Here is a 21,182-nt window from a genome sequence, read left to right as displayed (position 1 = left end):
CACACCTGGATTTGGGGATCCTCTGCCATTCCTCCTTGCAGATCCTCTCCAGTTCTGTCAGGTTGGATGGTAAACGTTGGTGGACAGCCATTTTTAGGTCTCTCCAGAGATGCTCAATTGGGTTTAAGTCAGGGCTCTGGCTGGGCCATTCAAGAACAGTCACGGAGTTGTTGTGAAGCCACTCCTTCGTTATTTTAGCTGTGTGCTTAGGGTCATTGTCTTGTTGGAAGGTAAACCTTCGGCCCAGTCTGAGGTCCAGAGCACTCTGGAGAAGGTTTTTGTCCAGGATATCCCTGTACTTGGCCGCATTCATCTTTCCCTCGATTGCAACCAGTCGTCCTATCCCTGCAGCTGAAAAACACCCCACAGCATGATGCTGCCACCACCATGCTTCACTGTTGGGACTGTATTGGACAGGTGATGAGCAGTGCCTGGTTTTCTCCACACATACCGCTTAGAATTAAGGCCAAAAAGTTCTATTTTGGTCTCATCAGACCAGAGAATCTTATTTCTCACCATCTTGGAGTCCTTCAGGTGTTTTTTAGCAAACTCCATGTGGGCTTTCATGTGTCTTACACTGAGGAGAGGCTTCCGTCGGGCCACGCTGCCCGTACCCACTGTAAATCAGACCAAAATGAGGGACAAATGAGAAGGGACTTCGAAATCAGGGACAGGTGGGAGCTATGCTAAAGCCTTCAATACAATCAGAGGGGGTAGTTCACATGTGACATCTGCAATGCTTTGTGTTGCAAATTTAATATGCCGTGTGGAGTTTAATTGGGCCATTCAAGTCAAACGGACTGTACCTCAACAGCAAACTAAACACTTGGCTTGCAGTTGCAATGCATTAGTCCCAAAGAAGAAAAAATAAATGAAAAAGGAAAAAATAAATAAAAATCAGGCCTTAAAGATGCGTCAGTATCATCTTATGAATACCTGGCTGACACCCACTGTTTAGCATGGGCAATAGGCAAGTGAGAACTTAGCCTAAATCTTACTAAGATCTGATTTTTCTAAAAGAGATATCTGAAGTCTTTCAACTTTCACAAGACTTACAGTTTAAAAACATTTTTATTTCTGTAGTTTTTTTAACTTTCAAAAGTCTTTTCATATATATAAAAAAAAGAAGTTTCTGCAGCTTTTCAGCTTTTACAAGTCTTTACATTTTTTAACATTTCTGCATCTTTTCAACTTTCATTAACCACTTGCCGACCGCTCACTGAGCTGGTACTGCGACAAAGTGGTTCGTTATCATCTGGCAACGTAGACACTCCCCTCTCTCTGGGGCATAGCTGAACCTGCGATCTGTGTCTGTGTCACACAGTCCCCTCCCCCCACACACGTCAGTAAGCATGGGGCATACATTTAACCCCTTGATCACCAATAATGTTAACCCCTTCCCTGCCAGTGTCATTATTAAAGTAACAGTGCATATGCATAGCACTGATTACTGTAGTAATATCACTGGTCCCCCCAAAAGTGTCAAAATGTCAGTTAGGGGTCCGATTTGTCCGCCGCAATGTCGCAGTCCCGCAAAAAAAAAAAATCGCAGATCGCCGACATTACTAGTAAAAAAAATAAACAATAAAAATGACATAAATCTTTCCCGTAGTTAGTAAACGTGATAACTTTTGCGTAAGGCAATCAAAATACGCTTATTGTTATTTTTTTTTACCAAAAATATGTAGCAAAAAACAAATTGGCCTAAAATGTTAAAAAATTTTGATTTTTCAATTTTTTTGGGGAATGTTATATATCAGAATGAAAAAAATATTAATTTTTTTTTCTTCAAAATCGTCGCTCTTTTTTTTCAAAAATTGAAAATCGCACAGGTGATCAAATACCACCAAAAGAAAGCTCTGTTTGTGGGGGGAAAAAGGACGTAAATTTCGTGTGGGTACAGCGTTGTATGACCGCGCAATTGTCAGTTAAAGTCGCGCAGTGCCAAGTTGCAAAAGTGGCCTGGACGTAAAGCAGGAAAATCCTCTGGTGGTAAAGTGGTTAAAGCATAACTGAAGGCAAAACTTTTGTTTTAGTTTTGGATAGAGTAGAGAGGGATTAGAACCCCTGTCAGTTTTCATTGCTGTCTGTGCCCCCGTTAGGGAGATTAACCCTCTCTATTTGTCCTGTTTATCAATAAAAGTGAAAGTAAAATAAAATCCCAAATTTTGGGTTGTCCCCAGAAAAGTAATAAAGTAGAAATCTTCCAATGGGGACACTAGTTCTGGTGTTTCCCTAACTTTCCTTAACCACTGCCCGCAAACTGACGTACCTGTACATGGGCTCGGAGAAGAGGTTGAACCAGGATGATATGCAGCTACAGCAGGGGCGTAACTACAGGGGATGCAGGGGTTGCAATCGCTACCGGGCCCCATGCTCCAGGGGGCCCGGTAGCAAACCAGTGGGTGAACTTCCAGGATCGCAAAGGTCACACTTACGACCGGACCCTGGCATTGCACCACTGTGGAGAGGCCCCAAGATTGCAGGAAGGGGGCCCACAAGATTGCAGGAAGGGGACCCACTGCAGAACCTGTGAAAGAATCCTGCTGCGGGACCGTAATAAAAGGCAATGCAACGAGTGTAAAGAGCCCCAGGATTAGTGGGAAGAGCCCTGGGCTTGAAGGTAAGGGCCCCGGCCAGGGGTCTGGGGGGCCCTTCACGGTTTCTTGCATCAGGGCCCTGAAGGTTCTAGTTACGCCTCTGAGCTACAGGCATTACCCCGGTACCGTTTTTTAGAGTCGGTGGTCGGCTTCAGTACATAACAGCCGATGCGGCACAGCAGCTGCTCGCTCGGCCGTTATACCAGCGAGCGGAAGAGGACGTCCCCCCCTGCTGCCTTCCGCAGCTCTGCCCTGGTCTCCTGTCCCACCGGGAGACCCAAGCAATCAGCGGGTACGTCCGCTGGCTGGTTGGTAGTCCCGAACAAAGCTGGATTCAGCTTTGATCGGGTCTCTGATCATGTAACCCAGAAGTGACCTCACAACTTCATTTACAATTTACTCGGCTGCCAATGCCGCCAATTTAAAAAAGCGTCAGTATTCAAAAGTGCAGATTTCGGCATTTTGAATAATTTGAAGTGCAGTGGATCCCTCCATAAAGAGCGCCGCTGAGACCAGAGGGAGAGAACTGAACCTTCAGGCGGCCACATCGCTGCATACTTGCCAACTGTCCTTTTTCCTGGGACTGTCCCTGCAAATAGGAGCCTGTCCCAGGTAATTTATATTGTCCCTGGAAGCGCCAGTTAATCAGGCTGCCCTTAAATGTTACGCAGAAGTAGTGCAGCTGAATGGGAGACTTATTCCAACTCCGCTACTGTGGCCTTAAGTTTGAAATTCCCTTTTTAATTTCCTGTAATTCTCTCTTTATTGAGTACGCGAGATTAATTATGCAGAGTGGGCGGAGCTTCAGGGAAGTGGGTGTGGAAATTGATAGCTGTGCTGCAAAGTGTCCCTGGAAAATATTTTTAAATATTGGCAACTATGTCATTGGATCGTGGGACAGGTGAGTATATGTTTAACCACTTAAGCCCCGGAGGATTTTCCTGCTAAACGACCAGGGGGTATTTTGCGATTCGGCACTGCGTGACTTTAACAGACAATTGCGCGGTCGTGCGACGCTGTATCTAAACAAATTTGGCGTCCTTTTTTTCCCACAAACAGAGCTTTCTTTTGGTGGTATTTGATCACCCGTGCGATTTTTACTTTTTGCGCTATAAACAAAATAAGAGCGTGCATTTTGCAAAAATAACAATATTTTTCACATTTTTTTATATGAAATTCCCCCAAAAAAAAATGTAAAAATCTAAATTTTTTAAAAATTTTCGGCCAATTTGTTTTATGCTACCTATGTTTGGTAAAAAAAATCGCAAAAAGCGTATTTTGATTGGTTTGCGCAAAAGTTATCGCGTTTACTAACAAAGGGAAAGATTTCTGTCATTTTTGGTGTTTTTTTTTTTAACGTGTAATGGCGGCGATCTGCGATTTTTTTTTGCGGTACTGCGACATTGGGGCGGACAGATCGGACCCTTGACTGACATTTTTGACACTTTTGGGGTTACCAGTGACATTTCTACAGTAATCAGTGCTATACATATGCACTGTTACTGTAAAAATACACTGGTAGTGAAGGGGTTAACTTTATTTGGGAGGGAGGGGCTGTGTGTGTCCCTAGGGGCGTGCTTTCTACTGTGATTGGCTGTGGCTTGAGCTGTAAGGACACTGATCAATGGATCTACATAGTAGATCCGTGTGATCAGTGTCTTTACAGCGAGGAGAATGACAGGTGGCTTGTTTACACAAGCTGCCTGACATTCTCCCTCTCCCCCGCCGATCGCCGAGTGACCGGCGGACATCGGGTCCGCTGGTCACACGCGCGGGGGGGTCCGTGACCGCGCGGGAGCGGGAGCGCACCTCCGCGGGCGCGCGCTCGCTCCCCAGAGCCTCACAGGCGAGCGACGTAGACCTACGTCACTCTGCCTGTGAGGGGCCGACTGCCGCAGTAAATATACTGTGAGCAGTCGGCAAGCGGTTAATAGAAGTCAGCAGATACACTTTTTGTAGCTGCTGACTTTTAATAAGCACAGAAAAGTCTGGAACTCCACTTTAAGTGGTTCATTTGTTTGGCTATGGGACAGTAAAGGAAAATCTCCGAAATAGGACACAGATGGTGGGGAAAAAAAATCTGACAGGGGTTATGACCCTCCCTTGTAATACCCAAAATGAAAAAAAAAAGTTTTGCCTATAATTTTGCTTTAAGCCTTTACTTTAAAAAAAAAATAATTCTGCAGCTTTTCAACTTTTTGTAGAATTTATAAAAGACATGTGCTCCTATGTGGAAGTTCAGCCAAAAACGAACTAATTCTAAATCCACAAGCAGCCACATTCTAAGACTAATCTATCTAACCTTGTAAAGCAAAAATCGCTATACATACCTTTTCTGAAGCCGATCCGGTCTCCAGCGGAGGAAGCTGTGTGCAGGAGACAGCCGACAATGGCTGGGAAATAAATGGGAAGTGACATCACTCATAGAGTTCATATGGGGGTTCCATTGTCGGCTGTCTCTCCTGCACACACCTGCACATAAGCCGCCGCTGACAGCTCAGACCAGATTAGCTGCAGAAAAGGTATGTATAGGGATTTTTGCTTAACAGGGCTAGATAGATTTGTTTTAGAATGTGGCTGCCAGTAGATTTAAAGTTAGTTTTTTCTTGGCTGAACTTCTACTTTACCAACTTGCCAACCGCGCTATTGCCAAATGACAGCTACAGCGCGGTCATCGACTTCTGGGACACCGTCATATGACGGCTTCCTGTGATCGCGCCCGCCACCTGCCCGCTGCTGGGTGTGGGCGGCGTGCTCTGTGAGCGTAGTTTCCTCCGGACACTGCTGATCACAGATTGAGGTAAAGAGCAAATTAGCGTCTCTTTATCATGTAATCAGCTTTGTCCAATCACAGCTGATCATGGTGGTGAACAGATGCCGGTTATCGGCACTCCTTTCCTCATGCTGACAACATGAGTAGAAGAGAGCTGATAACCGGCCTCTGTAAAAAAGGGACATCTACACTGATAATCAGGGCACTGATTATCAGTGTCCTGATTATCAGTGCAGTCCCACTAGTGCCCACCAGTGCTGCCAAACTGTGCCCATCGGTGCTGCCAATCGATGCCCATTAGTGTCGCCCACCAGTTCCACCTATCAGTGCCCATCAGTGCTGCCTATCAGTGCCCATCAGCACCACCTCATCAGTGCCCATCAGTACAGCCTATCAGTGCCCATCAATGCCGCCTCATTAGTGCCGCCTCATCGGTACCCATCAGTACAGCCTATCAGTGCCCATCAATGCCACCTCATTAGTGCCGCCTGATCAGTGTCCATTAGTACAGCCTATCAGTGCCCATCAGTACAACCTATCAGTGCTCATCAATGCTGCCTCATTAGTGCCGCCTCATCAGTGCCCATCAGTGCAGCCTCGTCAGTGCACATCAGTGAAAAAGAAAAATGACCTTGTTTGCAAAATTTTATAACAAACTGTAAAAGATTTTTTTTTTTTCAAATGTTCCGTTTTTTTTTTTTTCTTCTATTTAGCAAAAAATAAAAAATCAGCAGTGATTAAATACCACCAAAGGAAAGCTCTATTTGTGCGAAAACAAATTATACAAATTTTGTTTGGGTACAGTGTTGAATGCGCAATTGTCATTCAAAGTGTGACAGCTCTGAAAGTTAAAAATTGCTAAAAATTTAATTGAAATCTAAAAATTGGCCTGGGCAAGAAGGGGTTAAAAGGGCCCAGTAGGCAAGTGGATAAGGATTTTGACAAAGTATTATGATACCTACATCCTAAAACAGTGAACTATGAAATAAAATATTGCAGAGGCATGATAGCGATTTACAAATACCTCAATGGTGATCCCAACATAGGTAAACGATTAAGTTTTAAGGAGTGTAAGAGGATACGGGGCCACACAATCGAATTGAAGGAGAAGCGGTTTAACCTTAAGCTTCGTAGGGGGTTTTTCACTGTCAGGGCAGTAAGAATGTGGAATTCTCTTCCACAATTGGTGGTATCAGCGATGAGTATCAATACTTTTAAAAGACTCTTGGACGTGCATCTCAAAGAACACAATATTCAGGGATATGGGACTGACACACACACACTTGCACAGATTGAACTGGATGGACTCTTGTCTTTATTCAACCTTAACTACTATGTAACAATGTAACTATATAGAAGAAAATGAAAATCTGTAAACCTACCGTGCACGTCAGCCAGGTCCTGGCCCATACCATCGTAGTAAATCTTGCCCCCTTTCTCCGTGGGGAAGAAGTAGGTCAGGAGGGAACTAGGAGGTGAACAGTAGGAATAAGATCCCAATGGAAGGTCCTTTAAGACCTCATGAGGTTTCCAACAAAATTCCCGGAAGTGGGGGTGGTCCATGATCTTCCTCTCAATCTTATGGATGGTCATCAAACGTTCTTTAGTAAAGATATTATTCTCCTCGTCCCCTCTGGCCAAAAAGATAAGTTCAATCCGCCAGTGAGCATGGCTCTGCGTGTTGGGAGTCACATAAACACCTGAATATTCCTTAACGGATGCCCCCCGTGGGTGGCGAGATTGATTCACCGACAGAGCCAAGGGTACTGAAGGAGTGGAGATTGAGCCATTAGTTCTCAAAGTGTTATTGCACCATGGGGAGTTGCGTTTGACCCGTACAGGGCTGTCCTGCTGGGAGGTATTCAGGTGGAGTTGCTGCAGCTGCTCAAAGATCAACCGCTGCAACGTTTCGGATGTAAAGTCTGCAACGTCCCTGCGGTTCCTCCCCCAGGTGCCAAACTGAGATTTCAAGGCAAGGGTCAGCGCGTCAAACCGCTGGGATGACTGGTGATTGCGGATCTCGAATGCGTTGTAAGAGATGTCAATGTCAAGTGTTGGGTAATGTACAAACATGATGACGGAGAGGACGACGGGGACCAAACAGCCCAAGGCCAGTAGAAAAGCAGCGCAGTAAACGTTTGTAAACACCCATCCCACTATATTCCAAAACTCACACGGTGGCATGGTGTCTTTTAAAGGCTTAGAAGTCCACTGGCAGTTCTTGCATATAGGTGATCTGAAGGCCACCTCGTCATCTTCATCATCGAGCCACGCATCCTGTAACAGGGGGTCATCTGTGTCCATGTTACCTGCAAACCACGGTGCCGTGGAAAGGAAAGACATGTTAGAGAAGATCAACAAAAATTGCAAACACATGGAGGCCACCACCTGACCTCTCCTTCTAAAAAAGATATTTGCATGGTTGTGTTGTGTTTTGACGGGGGGGGGCCCTTTGCCGGAGCACTCCGATCAGCACTTTCTGCCATTGGCTGAGAGCACTTATCGGGAGCCAGCGTGCTCCTGCCAACAGAAGCTACTGGTTTTCCAGCGTGCTTGTCCAACAGAAGCCAGCCAAACAGTCAGCTTCTATCAAACCGGCTGACATACACACACACAGGCCGAATGTTGGCCAGTTTTTAGTGAACCGGCTGATGTCTTCCGACATTTGGCCCTTGTGTACAGGGCTTTGTTCTGGTTCAGGTAAATGAAGTCAGAGAAGGCCAGTTAACTGTAACAACAAACAAACACAAGGGCACACCGGCCTAGTGCATTATCATTTAGATGGTTTATTTTAAAAATAGGCTCTGAGGAAGAGGCTAGGCCTCGAAACGCGTTAGCCTTCGAGAATCTAAGGAACTACTCATCCTCGGATATCTTTACTGAGGACTGCGTTCCTTTTGTGACATGCTTTTAACAAGAACTCGTATTTTTAATCCTATTTTTTAAATAAACCATCTAAATGATAATGCACTAGGCCGGTGCGCCCTTGTGTTTGTTTGTTGTTACAGTGTTTCCAGACTTCCCTGGTCGTGTAAGGGGCAGCAAGGCCGTAGCATTTTTCCTGGGTTGACGTGTCCACAGCTACAGAAATACTCTTAATACCTTAATAAGGTGGACTAAAGTTCACACCACTCTGAGCGCAGGTCACGGGTGCTTTGCACCAAAAAACTGTATGTACTATAAGGCCAGTTAACTGCTCCCTCCTCAATGGCTGTAGTTGACACTGGCTACCGCTACTGCCTCTGAGATATTGAGGAGGGGGAAATCCTGATTGCATGCACATTGCTGGATCGAGATCAGGTAAGTATAAAGGGGGGAGGGGATCTGCATGCAGAAGATTTTTACCTTTATGCAGAGAATTCATTAAGGTAAACCTTTAGACCCACATTATAGTTTAACCACTTGCTGACCGCTCACGTTGAGGGTACTGCGACAAAGTGGCTCGTTATCGTCCAGCGATGTAGACATACGTCGCTGGACAACGCCCCCTCTCGGGAGCGCGCGCGTGCCGCCGGAGGCTCGCTCCCGCTGTATTCAGTCACAGCGGGAGTCGGGCCAGGGGAGGAGAGGCGGTGATCGCCGCTGCTCTTCCCCGATCGTCGGGGATCAAGTGAGGAAATCCGCCCACTTGTGTAAACAAAGCAGGCGGATGTCCTATGTGACAGACAGTCACAGATTACAGGATTCAGCATAGCTGAACCTGCGATCTGTGTCTGTGTCACACAACCCCCTCCCCCCACACACATCAGTAAGCATGAGGCATACATTTAACCCCTTGATCACCAATAAAGTTAACCCCTTCCAGTGTCATTATTACAGTAACAGTGCATATTTATAGCACTGATTACTGTAGTAATGTCACTGGTCCCCCCAAAAGTGTAGAAAATGTCAGTTAGGGGTCCGATCTGTCCGCCGCAATGTCGCAGTCCCGCAAAAAAAAAATTGCAGATTGCCGCCATTACTAGTAAAAAAAAAATAAACAATAAAAATGAGAAATCTTTCCCGTAGTTAGTAAACGCGATAACTTTTGCGCAAACCAATCAAAATACGCTTATTATGATTTTTTACCAAAAATATGTAGCAGAAAACAAATTGGCCTAAAATTTTAAAAAATTTAGATTTTTAATTTTTTTTTAGGAATGTTATATATCAGAATGTAAAAAATATTGTTTTTTTTTTTTCAAAATTGTTGCACTTTTTTTCAAAAATAAAAATCGCACAGGTGATCAAATACCACCAAAAGACAGCTCTATTTGTGGGGAAAAAGGGACATCAATTTTATTTGGGCACAGCGTTGCACGACCGCGCAATTGTCCGTTAAAATAACGCAGTGCCGAATCGCAAAATATAGCTTGGTCAGGAATGGGGTAAAATCTTCCGGTCTTAAAGCGGTTAATAATACGCTCATTGAGGATTTTCTTGTCAAAGACATGTAGCTAAATACATTTTGGCCTAAATATATGACAAAAATTGAATATATTGGATATTTTTTAACTGTCAAAGTAGAAAATGTCAACTTTTTCGCAAAATTTTCGTTCTTTTTTTATTAATATCGCAAAAAAAGGAAAAGCGCAGAGGTGATCAAATACCACCAAAAGGAAGCTCTGTTTGTGGGGGAAAAAAGGACGTAAATTTCGTTTGGGTACAGGGTTGCATGACCGCGCAATTGTCAGTTAAAGTTGCGCAGTGCCAAGTTGCAAAAAGTGGCCTGGACGTAAAGCAGGAAAATCCTCCGGTGGTAAAGTGGTTAAAGAGGAAGTAACGCTTCCTCTGTAACTTGTACCTATAGGTGATCCTATGATGAGGCTTACCTATAGATACTGTAAATATCTCCACTGTTTAGGAGATATTTACTTTGCATGCAGCCAGTGACATCACTGGCGCATGCACTCTGAAGGAACGGCCACCCGTGCCATTCTTTCAGAGCCCTGTGCCATGAATGGTGGCTCCCGCGCGCGCGGGAGTGACGTCATCGCGGCTACGGCCAATCAGATGGCCGGAGGATGCAAACCCGGACAAAAGACGGGTTAACATGTTGGCCGTGTCAGCGGTGAGCAGATGGCGCTACGGGGGCTTCCTTCTAAGGTAAGTATTTCATAATGAGCTAGTATGCGATTCATTTTTTATATTTTTTTGGGGGGGGGTTTACAAACTCTTTAATCTGCCCATATTTTTCCTTCCCTGATTTACCCCCCACCCACATCAACATGCTATTTAAAATTTTAAATACAACATTTCCATTACATACTGTATCTTGATTTAGACCCTATGACATAATCAGGGGGTCTCTGTGTTTCTCTTTGCAATGTGGGCAGATCATAACTGGTGGGAGGGGCTTGCAGGGTGCTGTACATAACTTCACGAAAACATCACAGCCCCCTGCCTCAGTCCCTCCACCCTGATGCAAGTAGTGGGCTGGCCCTTGGGAGGAGTTTTGCAAAAATCAAAATACCTTAATGGGAGGAAGGGGCGTTCCTTGGCATGCTACATTTGCATACAGACTCCGCTAAGTAACACCCACGTGTGATGCTGAGCTAGACGTATGCCATTCGTTTCGTTCCCAACAAATATTTAGACAAATGTTTCCTTATTCGGATATGTCCAAATATCTGAATTACAGTATAAACAAAGTTTACCGAATGCTCAGAATAACTAAACGAAATTCATCCAAATTTCCGAAATTCAAATTGGAATTTGAATCGAATTTTAAATCGAATTCCAACTGTAAACATAAAGACTGTGTGTGTTATTAGTGTAACATTTTCCAAATAATGCTGTTTTTTTTTAGCCAAAGATGATTTAAAGAGTCATTGTAATCATTTGATGAAGATTTTTCTTTTGTTTGCTCACTTTGCCACATCCGAATCGAAAAAAAAATCTAAAATTTTCGATTCAACCGATTTGAAATGTATTGATATAAACGTTTTTGAATCGAAAAAAAAACGGTAAATTCGAAGACAATTAAAAAAAGACGTAAAATTAATTCTGAACATGAATTTCATATACGAATCCTAAATACGGATTGAACGAATCAGCCGAATTTACCTTAACTAAATAATTAAATTAAGGAATCTAAACAAAACAATTTTTTCGTCATGCTCATGTCTATGCTAAGCCTCCGTGATTCTAACCGATTCAAAATTTATTGATTTGAACGTTTTTGAATCGGAAAAAAACGGTAAGTTCGAAGAAAATTCAAAAAAGACGTAAAATGAATTCTGAATATGAATTTCATATACGAATCCTAAATACGGATTGAACGAATCAGCCGAATTTACCTTAACTAAATAATTAAATTAAGGAATCTAAACAAAACAATTTTTTCGTCATGCTCATGTCTATGCTAAGCCTCCGTGATTCTAACCGATTCAAAATTTATTGATTTGAACATTTTTGAATCGGAAAAAAACGGTAAGTTCGAAGAAAATTCAAAAAAGACGTAAAATGAATTCTGAATATGAATTTCATATACGAATCCTAAATACGGATTGAACGAATCAGACGAATTTACCTTAACTAAATAATTAAATTAAGGAATCTAAACAAAACAATTTTTTCGTCATGCTCATGTCTATGCTAAGCCTCCGTGATTCTAACCGATTCAAAATTTATTGATTTGAACATTTTTGAATCGGAAAAAAACGGTAAGTTCGAAGAAAATTCAAAAAAGACGTAAAATGAATTCTGAATATGAATTTCATATACGAATCCTAAATACGGATTGAACGAATCAGACAAATTTACCTTAACTAAATAATTAAATTAAGGAATCTAAACAAAACAATTTTTTCGTCATGCTCATGTCTATGCTAAGCCTCCGTGATTAATAGAACTGAAAACCAACTAATTTAAGGGGCAGGCCAGGGACTGTCAGGCTGGGGAGGAAAGTGCTAGATAATGCAGGATGCATACCTCCCAACTATCTGAGATGGAAATGGGGGACACCTATTAGCAAAAGTATGTAGGCATAGGACACACCCCCTGCCCCTTAAAAGAGAATTGTACAAAAAAAATTTGTACAAGTGCTTTTTTTTACCACTACTATTCCTTTGTATTGGCTTTTGGAATTTATAAATGCAGCAATTTGGAATTAGGATGGAAGGTTTAGCACTGGGAAACACTTTTTGATAGAAAAGTAGTGCATTTTATAAAAAAACTATATAGATTAGACAAAAATGAGGGATACATTAAGAAGAGGGGCAGAGGGACTTTGTTTTGAATATGGGACAGTCCCTCCAAAGCAGGGACAGTTGGGTGCTATACTACAGTGGTCCTCAACCCTGGCCTACAGGGCCCACTAACAGGCCAGATTTTAGGTATTACCTTGGGGAGATGCAGACTAGAATACTGCAATCACTGAGCAGCAAATGATATCACCTGGGATGTATTTCAGTTATCTTGAAAGTCTGGCCTGTTATTGGGCCCTGTAGGCCAGGGTTGAGGACCACTGCTATACTATATATATATTTTGTCAAAAGTATTGGGACGCCTGCCTTTACACGCACATAAACTTTAATGGCATCCCAGTGTTAGTCCGTAGGGTTCAATATTGAGTTGGCCCACCATTTGCAGCTACTATAACAGCTTCAACTCTTCTGGGAAAGCTGTCCACAGGGTTTAGGAGTGTGTTTATGGGAATGTTTGACCGATATTCCATAAGCCCATTTGTGAGGCCAGGCACTGACGTTGGACGAGAAGGCCTGGCTCGCAGTCTCTGCTCGTATTCATCCCAAAGGTGTTCTATCGGGTTGAGGTCAGGACTCTATGCAGGTCAGTCAAGTTCTTCCAACCCAGATTCGCTCAGCCATGTCTTTATAGACCTCACTTTGTGCACTGGTCCAAATCATTTGGTGGAGGGGGGAATATAGTGTGGGGTTGTTCTTCAGGGGTTGGGGTTGGCCCCTTAGTTTCAGTGAAGGAACTCTTAAGGCTTCAGCATACCAAGACATTTTGGACAATTTCATGCTCCCAACTTTGTGGGAACATTTTGGGGATGGCCCCTTCCTGTTCCAACATGACTGTGCACCAGTGCACAAAGCAAGGTCCATAAAAACATGGATGAGTGAGTTTGGGGTGGAGGAACTTGATTGGCCTGCACAGAGTCCTAACCTCAACCCGATAGAACACCTTTGGGATGAATTAGACCAGAGACTGTGAGCCAGGCCTTCTCGTTCACATCAGTGCCTGACCTCACAAATACATTTCTGGAAGAATGGTCCCCATAGACACACTCCTCCTTGTGGACAGCCTTCTCAGAAGACTTGAAGCTGTTATAGCTGCAAAGGGTGGAACAACTCAATATTGAACCCTACGGACTAAGACTTGGATGCCATTAAAGTTTATGTGCACGTAAAGGCAGGCGTCCTAATACTTTTGACAATATAATGTAAGTGGAAGTCCTCCAGCCAGATAATGGCTGGCTTGATGCAGCTTCTAATGTACATTGTGAGAAGCTCACAGTGTGCAGTGAAATAGTAGTAGGGAATTCCAGTACAGGAGAGAAGCTTATGCAACACACTCAGCTTTAATATCCTCAGACAGCTCCCATGCTGGGTTATCTAGTATTTGCTGATGAAGTTTGATCCGTTATGGTTATGGCACTTTGTCTGTCTTGCTGAATAAAGTCACACATGTCTGTCTGGCTGTCATGATGACACATCTCGAATTTTGTGCTCAGTGTGATCCCATTTATTGTACAAACATGAAAATAGATCCGCCGTACTCCCTAGTGAAGACATCTCCTCTTCAGAGGTGACAGCTGACATAAAGGGACATGGACTTGTCAGCCATCACCGGTTTCTCCTGAGTGGCGTCGACACAGAGTCAGTTTCGCACGCTGTCAACATAATTAGTCCCCCCCGGGCTCCAGTTCAATAAGTCTGGCAGTCACATATCGAAGACACCATTCAAGACGTATGGGGCCTCGGGGTTGTACCATCTCCTGATGAGTCAACCTCTCCCCATGTAGGATAGAAAATAATCAATAAGACCATCTTCTCCTCAGTCTGAGCCTAACAAATCATTCTGGATTGCGTTACGGCTCCCGGTATAATTTGCGGTGACAGAGAAGCCTTAACGAGCTCCTTCTACACTGCGGGCCTTGCGTCTCGAAACTAATCCTCATTCCAATTCATAGGTGGATGCATTTTTCTCAGTAGTTTAACGTGTGCCTTCTCCTGATTGTACGGCTGATGAGAGGCATGCCAAATGCATAAGTGGGAATGTAGAAAACTTACATGATAAATCTATTACTAGTATCAAGATGAGTTCACCTTGGCACCATGGCTAGGAAAATCATAACTGGCATTTGCCGGTATGTTTCTCTTACATATTTGCTAAATGTAGAATTCATAGCAAAAAGCTACATGTGTAAAAGAATGGTGCAACGCTAAATAAAAAATTGACCAAAGTCCACATCCAGAGATAAGAGTCCCGGTGGAAAGGAATATGGGGATCTTCTGTCTAAATGTGATAACCACCAGTGCCATCTTAAGAGCATTAAAGAGCCCCGTGCACAATCGCCTACGAGATTAAAAATGCAAATTATGGATAAGGCAATATTTATTGGTACAGCAGTGCAAAGCTAATGACAGCTCCCAAGTACGGCGGCTGGGTCCGGTGAACACACACATGGATGGGAATCAGACTTGACTGTCCTGTGTGTGCCTGTTCCCAAGGAGGCGGGCAGGCATTTCTACAGTTGTGGGCTCCCCATCCATGGCCCAAGTGGCCTGACAGCAGTGCAGGGGCGACAGGCGCTTGCCACCTGCTAAGTTTGGCAGTGGGATTCATACAGGAATCGGGACCAATGCTTGGCTGGGGCTGGGTTGCTGGGCAGGTGGTGCCCCCGGCAACTGCCCAGCGTGCCCATTCGGTAAGATGGCCCTGATAACCACCACCAGCACCCAACCACACAACCTCTTACCAGATAATGTAGACCCTCACTACAATGATCTATACATACAGTGTGTTGTACATCAAGCACAGATGGTAGAAAGATCCTCCAATAGTCCACTACCAATCCTCTCCACAGTTAAATCATAGCATGTAAAGATAAATAGGACACTCCTCATGGTATAGAAGAATAAAACGATTTATTCGATTGTTTAAATTATTAAAAAGATCCACTCACACATTGGTAATGAAGCTCCAGTGTATGTAAGACTGTCGGTTTTCTGTGTTTCAAGCCAACAAAATTGCTGCCCCTGACGTCATCATATAGTGACGAAACGCGTAGGGAGACGGAGCCGATGACGTATGGTGCTGACACACTCTGGGACATGGCAGCTATTTTGTTGGCTTGAAATACAGAACCGACAGTCTTACATACACTGGAGCTTCATTACCAATGTGTGAGTGGATCTTTTTAATTTAATAAATTGTTTTATACTTCTACACCATGAGGAGTGTCCTATTTATCTTTACATGCTATGATTTAACTGTGGAGAGGATTGGTAGTGGACTACTGGAGGATCTTTCTACCATCTGTGCCTGATCTATAACACACCGCATGTATAGACCTTTGGAGTGAGGGTCTACATTATCTGGTAAGAGGTTGTGTGGTTGGGTGCCAGTGGTGGTTATCACATTTAGACAAAAGATCCCTGTTTTTTTTTTTTCCACTGGGACTCTATCTCTGGATGTAGACTTTGGTTGATTTTTTATTTAGCGCTGTTTATTTCACAATATCGCGCTAGCTGCTTCTTTATAACAACTTGTTTTTTTTATAATTTCTTATTACCAAGCGCAGCAGTTGTATTAAATGCTATGCACATGTCTGTTTATTGTTTTATCTGCCAAAGGATTCTTAATCCTATTCAGCCAGTCTTGCATACATGCCAACCAAGAGGTGGGCAGGAAGGGCAGCTGCCCTGAGCTCTCATGCTGTGCCCCAACATGCGCATTCTTCACCCCAAATGCCCACAGCTGACATGAAAAATACAACATGCATGTGAAATTACTTTCTAGTTGCTGGTACAGTGCACACTCCGGGCCAACCATGGACAGCTGGAGAAAAGGGGCAGAGGTTGGGCACAGGGCAGCACACCCATTCTACAGCCTGCATTAGCAGAGGGGGACACAGTTCCATATCCTTGGCCTAGGTGCTGGTAAAACCTGTCCCAGTACTGACGCCAACTATGGTGAATATGTTGGGACAGTCCCACATCTTGGCCTTCTGTCTCACCAATGGTGTGTCTGGGGTTAGGTCCCAGGGTCACAACATTCATCTAATTTTTTGCACATGGATAGAAACTCAAAAAAGCATTCATTGTGGAACTATGGGCCACATGTGGGCAGTCTTTACATGTTCAAAGATGGGGCCTGGGGTGAGACCAACCGGTAATATGAGTGTGATAGGCGGTCTCCACATATTTAGACCAAACCCAAGTACATACAAGGGGATAGATACAGATGTAGTACTCAATAATGCTGGCTTAACCTGCTCTACTGAAACTGCTTAAATAACAGTGCAGAGCTAATTGGTATCTACTTACCTGAGTCCATTTGAGCACAGCAAACATTCCTAAGCCTTGATGAAGTGGGAGTCTGACCCCCGAAGCATGTTGGCTTTTTATCTACTATGAACCAATTTTATCATTAAAAACGTTGTACTCTTGGCGCTTTTATTGCATTGTATGCCCACATTCAGAGACAGAATCTGGGTGGGACCAACCCACAAAATAGGCATACTTTTGGCACGCCCACCTGGAAAGTAGGCAGATGGGTGGGATTAAGAGGCTGTTACAAGAAGGCTTTATAGTGCTACACACTGTTTTTTTTTTTTTTTTTTTACTAATGGCAAATCCTGTAGATCTGAGGGGATGATCTGAAATGAGGGGAAGCTCTGCTGATTTCTATCATCCAATCATGTGCAAGCAAAAATGCTGTTTTTTATTTCCCTTGCATGTCCCCCTCAGATCTACAGCAACTGCACTTCCAAGTACACAATGGATTTGCCTTTAGTAAAATAAACCCCCGTGTGTAGCACTATAAAGCCTTCTTGTAACAGGCTCCATACCCCCCCCCCCCCCACCAATCTGCCCACTTTCACAAGTGCACAGTGGATTTGCCTTTAGTAAAAAAAAACACTGTTTAAGTTGGAGGGCTTTTTAATACCTTTAGTCCCTTCCCATAGTAACCTGTATGGTTATATTGTCCTGTTGGGCTACAAGCCCTTCTCCATAGATGTCATGGTTTACATACACTGCGGTGATGAGGGTCAAAAAGCCTGAAACTGCTTGCTATTACGGTATATTAGGCTGTATTTGCAATATACACTACTAGCCGGTCTGTATGTGCATTTGGCTGTTCTCCATTTTCATCTTTACATTCACTGTGGCTGGGTCCTGAGGGATCTTCTCATGGGAATAAAAACGAGTTCAACCACTAGGCAAGGTGGGGGCAGGAATAATTCCTTGGTGGAGGACTCTGAGGGGCCCAGTGCCTCATGATTTGATTGTGCTACCTTGTCTGGTCAGGGGCTAAGACAGCAGAGAGCCCGTGGTGTCAAGTGCCACCTAGGAGTGGTGTCCTGGGGGTGTGGGAGTAGCACTATGGGTGTGGGACTCCACTGTGTGAGACAGCACTAGGCCATGTCACCAAAGCTTTTTTCTGCACCAAGCCTCATTAGGCCTTTTGGCTGAAACCGGGGCAATTTTTGTTACCAGGCCGTATGGCCTACCCATTGCACTGGCATTTTTTAAGTTTTACCTTTTTTATTCTCCTAACGTGTATATAATTTTGCACTTACATGTTTGTTTGTTTTTTTTGGATTGCAGGGTATGGGTCTTTGGGCTTACCCTGAAGTCTATGAGGAGGATGTGTGGCCCTTAGGTTTCTCCCTCACCTGCCTTTGGGAGTCACTCTTTGGGGGAAGTCCCCACCCTGTACTTGTTGGCTCGGTTTTGGCTGACCATGAGGTGAGTGGTCCATTGAGTCTTCTGGCTAGGGGGAAGATGTGTGGCCCTTATATTTCTCCCTCACCTGCCTTTGGGAGTCACTCTTTGGGGAAGTCCCCACCCTGTACTTGTTGGTTGGTTTTGGCTGACCATGAGGTGAGTGGTCCATTGAGTCTTTTGGCTAGGGGGAAGATGTGTGGCCCTTAGATTTCTCCCTCACCTGCCTTTGGGAGTCAATCTTTGGGGAAGCCCCCACCCAGTACTTGTTGGTCGGTTTTGGCTGACCATGCGGTGAGTGGTCCACTGAGCCTTTTGGCTAGGGGGAGGATGTGTGGCCCTTAGATTCCTCCCTCACCTGCCTTGGGGGGGGGGTCTCTCTTTGGGAGAGTCCCCCACCCTGTACTCGTTGGTCGGCTTTGGCTGACCATGAGGAGAGGGGTCCACTGAGGCTTTTGGCTGGGTGGACCTAAGTGTGCCTTGCCTCATTCGGAAGTCCTGCGCCCTGGGGTGATGGTCAGGCAAGGGTCCTTGCTCTTCTGGAGGGGATCATATAATGCACCTTAGGTGCACTATTTTCTGTGTGTTCACATACACTTACTTAGTTGACTTTGGTGTTTTGTTTTACTCTCTGCACCCCCGGTCTCGAAAAGAAAGAAAGAAAGAAAGAAACAGTTGTATGTAGTTTGGATTAAATGTCTCTATAATATTAGGCTATATTTGCACTATACACCACCAGCGGGTCGGTAAGTGCATTTGCCTGTTGGGGAATAAAGGAATGATTTGCATGGCTTAGCCCGCTGTCCTTAAATGAGGAATAATCTTATTTTTGGGATATGTGACAGAATGGGACATGTGAATACGTCCTCTCCTACGAGGACTTTATAGTGCTACGTACTGATTCGGTTAGGGGGGCTTTTAGTTCTCTTTGTGCCTTTCTCGCAATAATCTGCATGGTTATACTGCTTTGTAAAATTACTGAAATGTCCACTTTAACCACTTGCCGACCGCCAGCAGTACATATACTGTGGCAGGTCGGCTCTAAAGCTAATTCTCGGGTCCAGCGGCCATGATTGCCGTCGGGCACCCGCGATCGCTCCCCGTGGGGATAGAACGGCGGTCTGCCATGGTAAATGTTCTGTCTTTTTTAACCGGTTGCCGACCGCCGCACGACTATATACTGCGGCGGTCAGCCCCGGCCAGGCAGAGTGACGTATCGGTACGTCACTCGCCTGTCACTGACTTGCGAGCCTATCGCGGGCGGGCGCGCGCCCGCCGAGGCGCGCGCCCGCCGCGGCTCGTTCACAGGCAAGTCAGTGCGTGTGACCGGCGGACTCGATGTCCGCCAGTCACACTGCGATCTGTGTAAAAGTAAAGATCTGACCGTTCTACTATGTAGAACGGTTGATCTTTGCTTTTACACCAATACAGGAATGTCCCTACACAGTAGAAAGCACGCCCCTAGGACACACTTAACCCCTCCCTTCCCAATAAAGTTAACCCCTTCCCTGCCAGTGTCATTTTTGCAGTAACAGTGCATATGTATAGCACTGATTACTGCAGTAATGTCACTGGTAACCCCAAAAGTGTCAAAAATGTCAGTCAAGGGTCCGATCTGTCCGCCGCAATGTCGCAGTACCGAAAAAAAAATCGCAGATCGCCGCCATTACGCGTTAAAAAAAAAAACACCAAAAATGACAAAAATCTTTCTCTTTGTTAGTAAACGCGATAACTTTTGCGCAAACCAATCAAAATACGCTTTTTGCGATTTTTTTTTACCAAACATAGGTAGCATAAAACAAATTGGCCGAAAAATGTTAAAAAATTTTGATTTTTACTTTTTTTTTTGGGGAATTTCATATAAAAAAATGTGAAAAATATTGTTATTTTTGCAAAATTTACGCTCTTTTCTTCTTTATAGCGCGTGATCAAAAAATCGCACAGGTGATCAAATACCACCAAAAGAAAGCTCTGTTTGTGGGAAAAAAAGGACGTCAAATTCGTTTAGGTACAGCGTCGCACGACCGCGCAATTGTCCGTTAAAGTCACGCAGTAAAAAATCGCAAAAAAACCCCTGGTCCTTTAGCAGCCAAATCCTCCGGGGCTTAAGTGGTTAAGAACACAGATCTGTGTGTTCATGCAGCAAGCCCCCCCCCCCAGTTAGAAAGCACCCTCTAGGAACACATTTAACTCTTTGATCGCCCCTGAGGTTAACCCCTTCCCTGCCAGTGTCATTAGTACAGTAACAGTACATATATTTAGCACTGATTACTGTAGTAATGTCACTGGTCCCCCCCAAAAGTGTCAAAAATGTCAGTTAAGGGTTCGATCTGTCCGTCTCAATGTGGCAGTCCCGTTAAAAATCGCTGATCGCCACCATTACTAGTAAAAAATAAATAAATAAGAATGACATAAATATTTCCCCTTGTTTGTATATGTGATAACTTTTGGGAAAACCAATCAATATACACTTATTGGGATTTTTTTTTTTTTTTTTTTTATTACCAAAAATATGTAGCAGAATACAAATTGGCCTAAAATGATGAAAAAATTTGATTTTTAAATAATTTTTATTGGGAATGTTATATAGCAAAAAGTAAAAAATATTGTTTTTTTTTTCAGAATTGTCACTATTTTTTTGTTTATAGTGCAATAAATAAAAATCGCAGAGGTGATCAAATACCACCAAAAGAAAACTCTATTTGTGGGGAAAAAACAACATCAATTTTATTTAGGTACAGCATCGCATGACCAAGCAATTGTCAGTTAAAGTAACGCAGTGCCGAATCGTAAAAAATGGCCTGGTCATTAAGGGGGTAAATCCTTCCGGTCCAGAAGTGGTTAGGGAGCTTTTGGAATGAGATACACTTGTTAGGAAGGAAGAGAAAATAAAGATTTAAAATGACTCATCTG

The 21,182-nt window shown here is 43.9% G+C and overlaps 1 protein-coding gene across 2 annotated transcripts in view; it reads right to left on the bottom strand.

Annotated features, from left to right (window-relative positions):
- DISP3 (dispatched RND transporter family member 3) overlaps positions 1 to 21,182 on the bottom strand; it is a 225,566-nt gene that overhangs the window by 165,703 nt on the left and 38,681 nt on the right. For both annotated transcript variants that reach the window (XM_082274320.1, XM_082274321.1), the window contains exon 2: positions 6,756 to 7,682. In XM_082274320.1, the coding sequence (XP_082130446.1) occupies positions 6,756 to 7,677 (922 nt within the window). In that variant the 5' untranslated portion in view covers positions 7,678 to 7,682. The remainder of the gene's footprint in view (positions 1 to 6,755; positions 7,683 to 21,182) is intronic.

Source organism: Pelophylax lessonae (genome assembly GCF_965119305.1).
Source record: "Pelophylax lessonae genome assembly, chromosome: 12".
In the NCBI taxonomy this organism is placed as follows: domain Eukaryota; kingdom Metazoa; phylum Chordata; class Amphibia; order Anura; family Ranidae; genus Pelophylax; species Pelophylax lessonae.
The sequence above is the reverse complement of the archived record's forward strand: the minus strand, read 5'-3'. Positions and strand labels throughout refer to the sequence as shown.